Genomic DNA, 14,630 nt, shown 5'->3' on the forward strand with positions numbered 1-14,630 from the left:
CCATCTGTCCTGGAGTGCTCTTGGGGCCACAGGCTCCAATACCCACACCTTCTGTCCTGGTTGGTACTGAATCAGAACAGCCTTCTGGTCATGACATTGCTTTTGGATCTCTTGGCTGGCCTGGAGGTTTTTACTGGCCTTTTTCATGTACTCGGCCATTCTGGATCGTAGGCCAAGTACATTGTCCACTATGTCCTGTTTGGGAGCTTTTAAAGGTTTTTCCCAACCCTCCTTCACAGGTGTTAGGGGACCTCTTAGAGGGTGTCCAAAGGGGAGTTCAAAGGGGCTGAAGCCCACTCCTTTCTGGGGTACCTCTCTGTAAGCAAAAAGGAGACAAGGTAACAGGACATCCAATCTCCTCCTGAGTTTTTCAGGGAGTCCCATTATCATACCTTTGAGAGTTTTATTAAATTGCTTTCAAGTATGCAGACATGAAGTTGCTACCCATGTCTGATACAACCTCTTTAGGGAAACCCACTCTGGAAAAGATTCCCCAGGAGGGTGTTTGCCACTGCAGGAGCTGTAGTGGTCCTTAGAGGAATTGCTTCAGGATATCTTGTGGCATGGTCCACAACCACCAAGATAAACCTATTGCCTGAAGCAGTAGGAGGGTCAAGGGGGCAACTATGTCAACCCCTATCCTTTCAAAGGGAACCCCAACCACAGGTAGTGGAATAAGGGGAGCCTTTTGAGTGCCACCAGTCGTGCCACTGGCTTGGCAGGTCACACAAGACTTGCAAAAATCGTTTGTGTCCTCTGACATCCTAGGCCAGTGAAACAGGGGGACAAGCCTTTCCCATGTTTTGATCTGGCCCAAATGCCCAGCCAAAGGAATGTCATGTGCAAGAGTTAGGAGGAACTCTCTGTACTGCAGGGGAATGACCAATCTCCTGGCTGCTCCAGGTTTTGGGTCCCTTGCCTCGGTGTACAAGAGGTTGTCCTCCCAGCAAACTCTATGTGAGTCACTGACATCCCCATTCTGCTGCTTGACAGCTTGCTGTCTGAGACCCTCTAATGTGGGACAGGTTTGCTGTGTCACACTCAGCTCTTCCCTGGCAGGCCCCCCTCCACCCAAAAGCTCAGCAGTGTCTGCTGCCAGCTCATCTGGTGAAGGTTCTGCACAGGGAGGAAATTCTTCTTCCTCAGAAGGAGAATCATCTGTAGAGGGAGGGATAGTGGGTAGGGATTTACCCTTGCTACCCCTAGCTTTAGGGAGCACTTGGTCCATTGTTCCAGGATCCAAGTCACCCTGTCCTTTTTGCTTTTTGGCCTGAGCCCTTGTCAAAGCAAAAATAATCCCAGGAATGCCCAGCATTGCTGCATGAGCCTCCAACTCCACTTCTGCCCAAGCTGATGTCTCTAAATCATTCCCTAGTAGACAGTATACAGGTAAATCTGAGGTAACCACAACTTTCTTTGGACCAGTAACCCCCCCCAGTTGAGATTCACAACAGCCATGGGGTGGCTAAGAGTGTTGTTATGAGCGTCTGTCACTTGGTACTGCTGACCAAGTAGGTGTTGTTCAAGGTGGACCAGTTTCTCTATCACCATGGTAACACTGGCACCTGTGTCCCTGTAGGCCTGAACCTCAACACTATTTATTAGGGTAAGTTGCTTGTACTTATCCATATTAAGGGGACAAGCAACCAAGGTGGCCAAATCAATGACACCTTCAGAGACTAACACAGCCTCTGTGGTCTCCCTAACAAGACCTACCCCAATTACGTTACCAATAGTGAGCCCAGCTACTCCCTTGGATTGGCTATTTGTAGGTTTGCTCCCATTACCACTGCTATTACTAGGGGCACTAGAATTTGCAGCAGGGGTTGTGGTAGTGGGAGGTTTGGTGTTTTTCTTTGGACAACGGGCATCAGTTGTCCAATGGCCTTTAACTTTACACAAATAACACCAAGGCTTTTTCGGTTGATTATTGGAAGAGGATTTGGACCCACCACCCCCACCAGAGGATTTTTGTGGGCCTGATGAAGACTCATTTTTACTTTTGTCCCCACCCTTGTCAGAAGACTTACCATCCTTCTTCTTGCCATCCTTGTCACCCCCTGTATGAACTTTTCTGTTCACTCTTGTTCTGACCCATTTGTCTGCCTTCTTTCCCAATTCTTGGGGAGAGGTCAGATCTGAGTCCACTTGGTGTAACAAGTCAGACATACAGTTATTCAGAATATGCTCTCTCAGAATAAGATTATACAGGCTTTCATAGTCAGATACTCTACTGCCATGCAACCACCCCTCCAAGGCCTTCACTGAACAGTCTACAAAGTCTGTCCAGTGTTGTGAGGACTCTTTACTGGTGTCTCTGAACTTAATCCTGTATTGTTCAGTGGTTAAGCCACATCCATCCAAGAGTGCATCCTTCAAAACTGCAAATATTTTAGCATCACTTTCTCTAACAGTAAGGAGCCTATCCCTATCCTTTCCAGTGAAAGATAGCAACAATATAGCAGCCCACTGCCTTTGAGGAACCCCCTGTACCATACAGGCCCTCTCAAGTGCAGCAAACCACTTGTTGATGTCATCCCCCTCCTTGTAAGGGGGGACTATCATGTGCAGATTCCTGGAATCACGCTCTCTAACAGGATTACTATCAGGAATACTGCTGCTACCACCATGGGGTCCAAACCCCAGTCTCTGTCTCTCCTTCTCAATGTCTAGGGATTCCCTATCTAAGGCCAGCTGTTGCTGTTTAAGCTTCAGTCTGGTCTCTTCAACCCTCAACGTTTTGAGTTCCCTTTCTAACAAGTTATCCTCAGGGTGGGTGGGTTGGGAATGCTTGGACACAGAAGACAAGTTTGAAACAACAGAGGGGGATCTGTCCCTAACTGACTGGACCCTAGCAACTTGGCCTCCAGGAATAAAGCCTTCCCTACTGTGATGGGAACCTCCATCACTACCAACATTACTGGGTGTCCTGCTAGGGGGCAGATCCTGTTCAGAACCCTCCCTACCTCCCTCAAGGAGATCCCCTGAGTCAGATTGGGAACCTTCTATTAACCTCTCATTTGATATGCCTGCTTGGGACTCATCATTTACAATAAGCATGTTAAATAGAAACGCTTTGTAGGGTTCTTTCCTATCACTAAACCTCTATCTAAGCAGAGACTCCTTAGGCTCTTGTAATTCAAATTGTCATAAGTAGTATTGACCATTTTAAAAGTAGAATCTTCCACAGACATGATAGTAAAAGGTTTAGAAATAGTGAGAAGGAAGAAAAAGTTTCAGGACTTTTTTAAAGAACAGAGAAAATAACTTTTTCTAACTTTTAGAAAACGTTTAGACGTTTTAGAATACTTTTCAGTACTTTGTAAAAAGTTTGAGAGAAGAAAAGCAAAACTTTTTGGTTAGGTGTACATACACTGAACTGTTTTGTATATTATTCTCTTATGAAAAGTATACAATGACAAAGTGGTAAGCAGTTACAAGTACTCATCCCACCGCTGCACAACCAATGTAGGAGGCTGGCCTGGCTTGTAGTGGGTACCTGAGGTACTTACACCTTGTGCCAGGTCCAGTTATCCCTTATTAGTGTAGAAGAGGTGTTTCTAGCAGCTTAGGCTGATAGAAGATAGCTATGGCAAAGCAGCTTAGGCTGAAGGAGACATGCAAAGCTCTTACTATACCACTTGTATCATATGCACAATATCATAAGAAAACACAATACACAGAGTTACTAAAAATAAAGGTACTTTATTTTTATGACAATATGCCAAAAGTATCTCAGTGAGTACCCTCAGTAAGAGGATAAGATATATACACAAGTTATATGTACACAAACCAAAATTAGGTAAGTAATAGCAAGAAAAGTACTGCAAACAGTGTAGAATTACAATAGATTGCAATAGAAGCACATAGTTATAGGGGCAATACAAACCATATACTCCAAAAAGTGGAATGCGAACCACGAATGGACCCCAAACCTATGTGAGCTTGTAGAGGGTCGCTGGGATTGTAAGAAAACAGTGAGGGTTAGAAAAATAGCCCACCCCAAGACCCTGAAAGGTAGGTGTAAAGTGCACCTACTACCCCCAGAGAGCACAGAAGTCGTGATAGGGGGATTCTGCAGGAAGAACAAACACCAGCAATGCAAAAACAGTGGATTTCCGGACCTGAGTACCTGTAAGACAAGGGGACCAAGTCCAATAGTCGCGACAGTGTCGAGAGTGGGTAGGAGCCCAGGAAATGCCAGCTGAGGGTGCAAGGAAGCTGCCACCTGTTGGAAGAAGCTTGGACTTCTGCAAGAAAGAAGATGACTAGGAACTTCTCCTTTGGAGGGTTGATGTCCCACGTCACGATAAAGTTTGCAGTGATGTTCCCACACAGAAAGACTGCAAACAAGCCTTGCCAGCTGCAAGGGATGCGGTAGAGGTTTTTGTGTGCTAGTGTGGCCCAGGAGGGACCAGGATGTTGCCACTTGGAGGTGAAGACCGAGGGGGCACCCAGCAACTCAGGGAGCCCTCACAGAAGCCAGCAGCTCCGTCAAAAGTACCTGAACAGGCACTTGGAAGGAAAGTGAACCGGAGTCCATGCGAAGTCACAAAAGGGAGTCTCACGACGCCGGAGGACAACTCAGAAGGTTGTGCACTGCAGGAAGGAATGCCGGGGACCCAGGCTTAGCTGTGCACGAAGGAAATACTAGAAGAGTGCACAGGAGCCGGAGCAGCTGCAAATCACACAGTACCCAGGAATGAAGTCTAGCGTGGGGAGGCAAGGACTTACCTCCACTAAACTTGGACTGAAGAGTCACTGGACTGTGGGAGTCACTTGGGCAGAGTTTCTGAGTTCCAGGGACCACACTCGTCAGGATGAGAGGGGACCCAGAGGACCAGTGTTGCAGTCTTTTGGTGCCTGCGTTAGCAGGGGGAAGATTCCGTCAACCCACGGGAGATTTCTTTGGAGCTTCTGGTGCAGGGTGAAGGCAGGCTATCCCAGAGCATGCACCGCCTGTAAACACTCGAGAAAGCCGTCAGGATGAGGCGCTACAATGTTGCTAGTAGTCGTCTTGCTACTTTGTGGCGGTTTTGCAGGCGTCCTGAGCGGTCAGCGGTCGATCCTTTGGCAGAAGGTGAAGAGGGAGTTGCAGAGGAACTCTGGTGAGCTCTTGCATTCGTTATCCGACAAATCCCCCAAAGCAGAGACCCTAAATAGCCAGAAAAGGAGGTTTGGCTACCAAGGAAGGAGGATAGGCTACCAAGAGAGGTAAGAGCCTATCAGAAGGATCCTCTGACATCACCTGCTGGCACTGGCCACTCAGAACAGTCCAGTGTGCCCCCAACACCTCTGTTTCCAAGATGGCAGAGTTCTGGGACACATTGGAGGAGCTCTGGGCACCTCCCCTGGGAGGTGCAGGTCAGGGGAGTTGTCACTCCCCTTTCCTTTGTCCAGTTTCGTGCCAGAGCAGGGCTTGGAGATCCCTAAACCGGTGTAGACTGGCTTATGCAGAGATGGGCACCATCTGTGCCCAACAAAGCATTTCCAGAGGCTGGCGGAGGCTACTCCTCCCCAGCCTTCACACCTATTTCCAAAGGGAGAGGGTGTTGGGAGCAGCAGCTGTAGTGGAGACCCCGGAAAGGCAGTTTGGCAGTACCCAGGGGCTGTGCTAGAGACCCGGGGGATCATGGAATTGTCCCCCCAATACCAGAATCGTATTGGGGTGACAATTCCATGATCTTAGACATGTTACATGGCCATATTCGGAGTTACCATTGTGACGCTACACATAGGTAGTGACCTATGTGTAGTGTACGCGTGAAATGGTGTTCCCGCACTCACAAAGTCCGGGGAATTTGCCCTGAACGATGTGGGGGCACCTTGGCTAGTGCCAGGGTGCCCACACACTAAGTAACTTTGCACCCAACCTTCACCAGGTGAAGTTTAGACATGTAGGTGACTTATAAGTTACTTAAGTGCAGTGGTAAATGGCTGTGAAATAACGTGGATGTTATTTCACTCAGGCTGCACTGGCAGACCTGTGTAAGAATTGTCAGAGCTCCCTATGGGTGGCAAAAGAAATGCTGCAGCCCATAGGGATCTCCTGGAACCCCAATACCCTGGGTACCTCAGTACCATGTACTAGGGAATTATATGGGTGTACCAGTAGGCCAATGTGAATTGGTAAATTTAGTCACTAGCCTCTTAGTGACAAGTTTGGAAAGCAGAGAGAGCATAACCACTGAGGTTCTGGTTAGCAGAGCCTCAGTGAGACAGTTAGGCATCCCACAGGGAACACATACAGGGCACATACTTCTGAGCACTGGGGCCCTGCCTGGCAAGGTCCCAGTGACACATAGACTAAAACAACATATATACAGTGAAATATAGGGGTAACATGCCAGGCAAGATGGTACTTTCCTACATGCGTGCGCCTCCATTTGCACCTTCTATGCCCCCGTGCTGTAGGACTCCTGTGCACACTGCCTGGTATTCTCCGGGCTCTCTGATTTGCTGAAAGCCCCCTCTATCTTCCCTCCTGGGTAGAGGCCACCAGGTCCCTACTGGTCCCGGGCAGCGCCATTTTCCGACAACTGCGAGCTTTGAGTGTGCCAAGGCTTCTTGGTGGAATCTAGCAATACAAACCAGACTGCATTCATCCATCCGGCGTGGGACATCTTCTGCACCAACCAGGAACCCTCATCTGTCTTCTTTGGTGCAATACTGACTTTGTCTTCTCACCAGTAGTTCTACTTTTGCACCTTCATCTGGGTTAGCAGGGGCTCCTGTTCTCCATGGACTTTTCAGTGCTTCTTGGACTTGGTCCCCTTCTTCCACACGTCTTCAGGTCCAGGAATGGTGTCTTGCAGTCTCTTCTGGTTCTTGCATTATTTCTATCATGACTTCTAGTGTGTTTTAGGAAACTTGCTGTGCTTTACTCCTGATATCCTGGGCTCTGGGATGGGGTACATTACTTACCTTTGGTGTTTTCTTACACCACCAGCACCCATCTACACACTACATTTGCCAAGGTGGGAAAACGACTTTCGCATTCCACTATTTTAGTATATGGTTTGTGTTCCCGCTAGGCCCATTGCAGCCTGTTGTGATTGTCACTATTTGCACTGTTTTCCTACTGTGTACTTATCTGTTTTTGGTTACTAGTGTATTTATTGTGTAATTTACTTACCTCCTTAGGGAGGATAGTCTCCAAACTATTTTTGGCCTGGTGTCAATAAAATAAAGTACCATAATTTTTGTAACACTGAGTATTGTCTTTCCTGTGTGTGACTACAGTGGTATTGCAAGAGCTTTGCATGTCTCCTAGTTCAGCCTTGGCTGCTCTGCCTACAGCTACCACTAGACAGCTTGGCTTCTAAACACTGACTACATTTCACTAATAAGGGATAACTGGACCTGGTATAAGGTGTATAAGACCTTTGGTAACCACTACAAACCAGGCCAGCCTCCTACATGGGTTTAATCCATTGGTTTTTTGCTTGTCACGCCATTCCAGTTTGGACCCAGCCATATGCAAATCATGAATGACCCTGCTCCCCAAGGAAACAGTCCAGCCCAAGCTGCCAAGCCAGGTCCTCCCTAGACTGGAAACAAGTACCCAGGGACCAGTTTTGGGGTATCACCTCACATCAGCCAGGCCAGCTTGAGTCCATTGGCACAGCCAGCAAGGGAACCACATCTGGGCATACCCGAAGCCTCTTAGGGTGCACATAGCACCATCACAACATAAAATGATGGACAGAATGCTGAACATTGTCAAACATTCACCCCTAGTCACAGATCTCGGTTTTATCCATCTTTATTTTGTTTGCCGCATCACCAGAGTTCAGACCCACCTATATGAAAATCAGTCATAAACCTGCTCCCAATGGGAGCAGTCCAGCCCAAACTGTCAAGCCAGGTCCTCCCACAACAGAATTCAAGAATCCTGGGGCCGGTTTCACAGTATCACCCTTCATCAGCCAGACTAGCTTGAATCCAGTGGTGCAGCAAGCAAGGGACCCACGTCTGGGCATATCCTAGCCACTTAGGGCGCACAAGACAATATCGCAAAATAAAGCGATGGACGGAGGGTTGAAACCTTTCAAAACTCACCCCCAATCACAGATCTCGGTTTAATCCATCTTTATTTTGTTTGCCACGTCACCCCAGTTCGGACCCAGCTATATGCAAATCAATCTTGATCCTGCTCCCAATGGGAGCAGTCCAGCCCAAACTACCAAGCCAGGTCCTCCTTAGACTGGAAACAAGCACCCAGGGACCAGTTTTTGTGTATCACCTCATATCAGCCAGGCCAGCTTGAATCCACTGGCGCAGCGAGCAAGGGACCCACGTCTGGGCATACCCCAAGCCTCTTAGGGTGCACATAGCACCATCACAACATAAAATGATGGACAGAATGCTGAACATTATCAAACATTCACCCCAGTCACAGATCTCAGTTTCATCCATCTTTATTTTGCTTGCCGCATCACCAGAGTTCAGACCCACCTATATGCAAATCAGTTGTGAACCTGCTTCAAATGGGAGCAGTCCAGCCCAAACTGTCAAGCCAGGTCCTCCCACAATAGAATTCAAGCATCCTGTGGCCGGTTTCAGGGTATCACCCTTCATCTGCCAGGCTAGCTTGAATCCAGTGGCTCAGCAAGCAAGGGACCCACGTCTGGGCATATCCTGGCCACTTATGGCGCACAAAATAAAGTGATGGACGGAGGTTGAAACTTTTCAAACACTCACCCCCAATCACAAATTTAGTTTTAATCCATCTTTATTTTGTTTGCCATGTCACCTCACTTCGGACCCAGCTATATGCAAATCAGTCTTGATCCTGCTCCCAATGGGAGCAGTCCAGCCCAAACTGCCAAGCCAGGTCCTCCCATAACAGAATTTAAGCATCATGGGACCGATTTCAGGGTATCACCCCTCATCAGCCAAGCTAGCTTGAATCCAGTGGCGCAGCAAGCAAGGGATCCACGTCTGGGCATATCCTAGCCTCTTAGGGTGCACAAGACAATATCACAAAATAAAGTGATGGACAGAGGGCTGAAACTTTTCAAACACTCACCCCCAATCACAGATCTGGGTTTAATCCATCATTATTTTGCTTACCACTTCACCCCAGTTCGGACCCATCTAAATGCAAATATGTCTTGACCCTGCTCCCAATGGGAACAGTCCAGCCCAAGCTACCATGACAGGTCCTCCATGGACAAGATTCAAGCATCCTGGGACCAGTTTCGGGGTAACATCCTTCATCAGCTAGGTTAGCTTGAATCCAGTGGTGCAGCAAGCAAGGGGCCCACGTCTGGGTGTACCCTAGCCACTTAGGGCGCTACTCATATTGACTGGACACTACTATTCCTTGTATGCTTGTGTAAAGTTTTTGTTTGCATTTAAGATACATAACTTTTCTGTATAATATTTTATTTTATATACCCAGGTGAAATTACAATTTCATTTTTATTTAAGAATGTCATGTTTTGTATGTCTGAACTTTATTAAAGGCAATATCACAAAATAAAATGATGGACGGAGTGTTGAAACTTTTCAAACACTCACCCCCAGTCACAGATCTGGGTTTAACCCATCATTATTTTGCTTGCCACGTCACCCTAGTTCGGACCCAGCTACATGTAAATTAGTCTTGACCCTGCTCCCAATGGGAGCAGTCCAGCCAGAACTGCCAAACCAGGTCCTCCCTGGACAGGATTCTAGCATCCTGGGACTGGTTTCAGGGCATCACCCTTCATCAGCCAGGCTAGCTTAAATCCAGTGGCGCAGCAAGCAAGGGACTCACGTCTGGGCTTACTCTAGCGACTTAGGGTGCACAAGGCAATATCACAAAATAAAATAATGATGGATTAAACTCTGATCTGTGACTGGGGGTTAGAGTTTGCATTTTTCAGCACTCCGTCCATCATCCTTTTGTGTTGCTAAAGTTGCCCTAAGTGGGAAGGGTATGCCCAGACATGGGTCCTGTGCTCACTGTGCCACTAGATTCAATCTAGCCTGGCTGATGAAGGGTGATACTCTGAAACCGGTCCCAGGATGCTTATTTCTGGTCCAGGGAGGACCTGGCCTGGCAGTTCGGGCTGGACTGTTCCTATGAGGAACAGTGTCAAGACTGATTTGCATATGGCTGGGTCCAAACTGGGGTGGCATGGTGAGCAAAAAAATAATGGATTCAACTCAGATATGTGAAGGGAGGTGAGTGTCTGAAGAGTTTCAACACTCTGTCTATCATCCTTTTGTGTTGCTAAGATTGCCCTAAGTGGGAAGGGTATGCCCAGATGTGGGTCCAGGGCTCACTGCCACTGAATTCAAACTAGCCTGGCTGATGAAGGGTGATACCCTGAAACTGGTCCCTAGATGCTTGTTTCCAGTCCAGAAGGTACATGGTTTGGGAGTTTGGGCTGGGTGGGTCCCATGGGGAACAAGGTCAAGAATGATTTGCATATGGTATGGCATGTTGAGCAAAAGAATGATGGATTAAACCCAGATCTATGCTTGGGGTTGAGTGTTTGAAATGTTTCAGCACTTCACCCATTGTCCTTTGGTGTTGCTAAAATTGCCCTAAATGGGAAGAGTATGCACAGACGTGGGCCCCTTGCTCACTGTGCCACTGAATTTAAACTGGCCTGACTGATGAAGGGTAATATCCTGAAACCAGTCCCAGGATGCTCGGTTCTGGTCCAGAGAGGACCTGGTCTCGCAGTTCGGGCTGGACTGTTCCCATGGGGAACAGGGTCAAGACTGATTTGCATATGACTGTGTCCAAACTGGGGTGGCATGGTAAGTAAAACAAAGATGGATTAAACCCAGCTCTGTGACTGGGGGTGAGTGCTTGAAAGGTCCCAGCACTCTGTTCATCATCCTTTTGTGTTGCCTATACATAGGCTACTGCAATAAACTGATGGTGACCTAATGACGGTCAATTTGCGATTGTGACTCTTACTTGCACTTTCAGAAATAGTTTGATATTCTTCGACAGGTGAAAATAGTGACCATATTTCTTAGTTGTATGTTTGTAGCAATGTGGTATCTGTATAGCGTTAAAAAAGCAAAAAAGGCAGCAAAGCATTCCACTACTATAGAAAGTTTACTTGCTGCAGCAGGTGAACATAGTGATCAAGCACAGCTCCCAACATTTCATTTTAGTTACTAGAAGAGTGAAGCAAATGTCTCACATAACTATGGGGGTTATTCTAACTTTGGAGGAGGTGTTAATCCGTCCCAAAAGTGACGGAAAAGTGACGGATTTACCACCAGCCGTATTACGAGTCCATTATATCCTATGGAACTCGTAATACGGCTGGTGGTATATCCGTCACTTTACCGTCACTTTTGGGACGGATTAACACTCCTCCAAAGTTAGAATAACCCCCTATGTGTGTTTGTGATGTACTTGTTCCACTGGTGCTGCAACAGTTTCAAGACTGGGGGAGTCATCAATGTTGCATCACTGAAGATAAAGCGACTGTGAAAAATTAAAGCACCACACTATAATAAGTGTAGCAATTGAGACTTGCTCATACAAAAGCAGAGTAGTAGAGTGTGGTATATAGCTGGTGGTACACTTAGGAGAACTCTGTCACACATATATTTTACTAAAGCAAGTTGTTGTGGCACACAATAATTTAATGACAGCATATTTCACATTGAAATGGACACTAAAGTTACACAGTCATAGCTTTACTGTCAAAGCAATATAGCAAACAAACAATAATGTGTGGAAATCGTCTTTCACAAATATTTATCATTTGCAAATCAAGTAAAATGCGTTCATTGGTTTTGATTATTAAAATCTATTTTTCCATTATACTTTAGAATTACAAAAAAATGCTTCCTTTGTGCTTTCCTAAATGCTGATATATTTTGAAAAATGTGCAGTTTCATTTACAGATTTATACATTTTGTTGTGGGCTAGAAAGAAATTGACACCCCCACAGCATTCCCTTCCACCCTCCTGTATCCCAGCAATATTGTCATAGTTCCGTTTACAGAATGCTCTCAGTTTGCAGTTGGAGAAACAAAAGTAAGCGCCAGGCTCAATGTTAAATGAATAAGCACCAATTTATCATAAGACATAGCCTGACATCTGGCCTCTAGTGCTGAACATACAGCTGGTGTGACAAGACGAAAATAAAATGCGTGGGGATCCTTATCACTCATTAGCCTTCTAAACTCCCGCATGGTTGTAGTGAGGGTGCTGTAGCACCCCGTACCCTGACTTCCAGCATGACTTGCTCTCAGTGTGAGGGAAGCTTGCACTGCCACGGTCTGTGCTGTCCTTATTTGGGAGAGTGTGACAAGTTTGTGGTGCGGCAGAACATGCGGTATCTGTTACATTGGCGATAAAAGCTTGCACTGCTTCTACCCACAATTTATCTTTACTTTACTGAGAAAGGCTTCCGCTGATGATGCTCTGCATGTATCTGTTGTTAGCGTGTTCAATGGAAGCTTCCAATGTATCTGCATTTTCTGTAACAAGTGTTTGCATTTGTGTGTGTGTGAGTGAGAGAGAGAGAGAGAGAGAAAGAGAGATTATGAAAGCATACGCAAGAGCTGCAGCTTCGATGTACTTGTTCTTTGAATGAGCAAACAGGTTCGGAGTGGCTTAAAGGGTAATCAGGCAGTCCCTGCTGGGGTGGTCTGACAGATCAGTGTGTAGGCTGGTGTTTTTAGCAGTTTATAGGCCGTTTTTATGGCCAGGTGGGCCAGTTTTCAATGTTGATTTTCCTGATTTCATAAAAAACATTGCTTGCAGCAAACACAAATGCATGCAATCTCCTATACCTTGCAAAAATCTCCATACAGTGGGGCTTATTTACAAAGTTTTGGTGCAGGGCAGCACCATAAGGCTTCTTTCTGCACTGCCCTGCATCAAAAGTAAAGGGCAGAAATGTGTCATATCTATGAGCTCTTGATCATTGCTGTCCTCTTCCACTGCACTGGTGCACACTTCGCTGCCAGGCAATGCGGGTACATGTGCTGTGTTGCCTTACTCCATATCTACAAGGCCATGAAAAGCCACGCAAAGTGGCTTTAGTTGGCCTTGTAGATAAGGGTTTGCAGCCTGCACCACTAGTGCGGCACAAAAAGTGATGCACCGATGGTGCAAGCCGCTTGTAAATATGCCCCACTGTGTCTTTACAAATTCAAAACTGCCTGACTTTACTAATGTGGGACACTTTTTTAGGCATCTCGTTTGCTACTGGGGACCACCTTTACTTTGGTGCCCAGGCCTATTTTTTGTCCCAATCCGATGCTGATGAGGGAAGCTTGCACTTTGGATGATTCTACTATGTCTGATATGAAAGTGTATGAAGGAAGCGTGCACTGCTTCTGTACATTCAGTAGCTTTTCTGTATGTGTGTGCAAGTGTGCTTATGTGTATTAAATGCAACCTGTGATGCACCTATTCTTTGTGCTACAGATACCTCTACAATATTTGTTGTACGTTTGAGGGAAGCTTGCACTGCTATTTGCAGGGGGTCTTGTACTTTGTAGGTGATAAGCTGCCATACCTCAGTGATGATGGTCGATGAGAACACGCTTCTGTCATAGGTCCATCCGCTGGTGCAGGGCTTCTTGTCAATTGTCATGTTTTCAACTGTAGCATTGAGGGTTAGGAGCCACCACTGAGGCTCCGTGAACTGTAGACATTTCTCTGGCTTCTGATTCTGGTCCAGTGGGATAAACGCCTTCAAGGTATCTCTGTCCATCAGGCTCTCGTTGGGACCCCATGAGCTGTTTGCCGGGGCTTTAATATGGCAGTGGTGGGAAGGGATGCCTGCGGAGAAGTTCTGGATAAGATTATGGCTGGCTATCATGATTGCTGGAAAGGACAGGAGGACGAGCTCTATGAACTGGAAACGTCCCATACCTCCCACCAGATCTAAGAGATTTGCGAAGGTCATCGTGCCGTCTCAAAAATGTTCTGCTCCGATCCCAAAAATTGAAAAGATATTCTCTCACTGTCTCAATATTCTGTGCCCAAATAAATCAATGGATGTGCAAAGATCTCTCCTGATCTGTTGCCGAAAAGTTTCATGGGTCTTCGCAGCTGCCGTTATTCAGGGTGATGGCAATCCCTTTCTATATCCGCAACAGAAAGTAACTTTCTTGAAACCTGAAAGAGATTATAGCCTTGGTTGATGGAGTGGTTCTTTTTGTTTCTGCTGTCGTCGTGGAACGTGCAGGTGCGATGGATTTCTCTTCAGATATTTGCTTTCATTATTCTCTCCCTCATCCTGATCACCTCCGACAACATCGTGCTTCTTGATCAATATATGGTCAGTCTTTTTCCGTGGACTCTTTCAAACTCTTGGTGTCTCGTTTAGTAAACTCCGTTAATTAAGAGGGTGTACGGTGTTGAAATGTCATTGAGTGGTTAGACGGCCTGCCACCCGTCTGTGCCTGGAGGGGAGTCGGAGTGGGAGGAGGTGGGAAGGACTCTGAGCTTTTTTATCGCGACCTCCTTTTATGAAGCCTAATCAGCTTTTTTGGATAATGTTTTACTTTTGCTTCGGGGGATTAGCGCAAACTAAAGGAACAAAAAGGGACTGGGAAAGAATGTTCATGTTTGAGGATTAGACGCTTTGGCCGATAGGAGCTCTTGGCTGATCCTATCTTGAGCAGGTATGACGTTGATTAATGCAGGT

At 46.6% G+C, this 14,630-nt stretch overlaps 1 protein-coding gene across 1 annotated transcript in view; it reads right to left on the reverse strand.

Annotated features, from left to right (window-relative positions):
• Positions 1-14,408, reverse strand: part of LOC138260003 (solute carrier family 22 member 6-A-like) — a 692,998-nt gene extending 678,590 nt beyond the window's left edge. The window contains exon 1 of the mRNA XM_069208050.1: positions 13,494-14,408. Coding sequence (XP_069064151.1) covers positions 13,494-13,886 — 393 coding nt within the window. The 5' untranslated portion in view covers positions 13,887-14,408. The remainder of the gene's footprint in view (positions 1-13,493) is intronic.
• Between the last annotated feature and the right edge of the window lie 222 nt (positions 14,409-14,630).

Source organism: Pleurodeles waltl, chromosome 9 (genome assembly GCF_031143425.1).
Source record: "Pleurodeles waltl isolate 20211129_DDA chromosome 9, aPleWal1.hap1.20221129, whole genome shotgun sequence".
Classification (NCBI taxonomy): Eukaryota; Metazoa; Chordata; class Amphibia; order Caudata; family Salamandridae; genus Pleurodeles; species Pleurodeles waltl.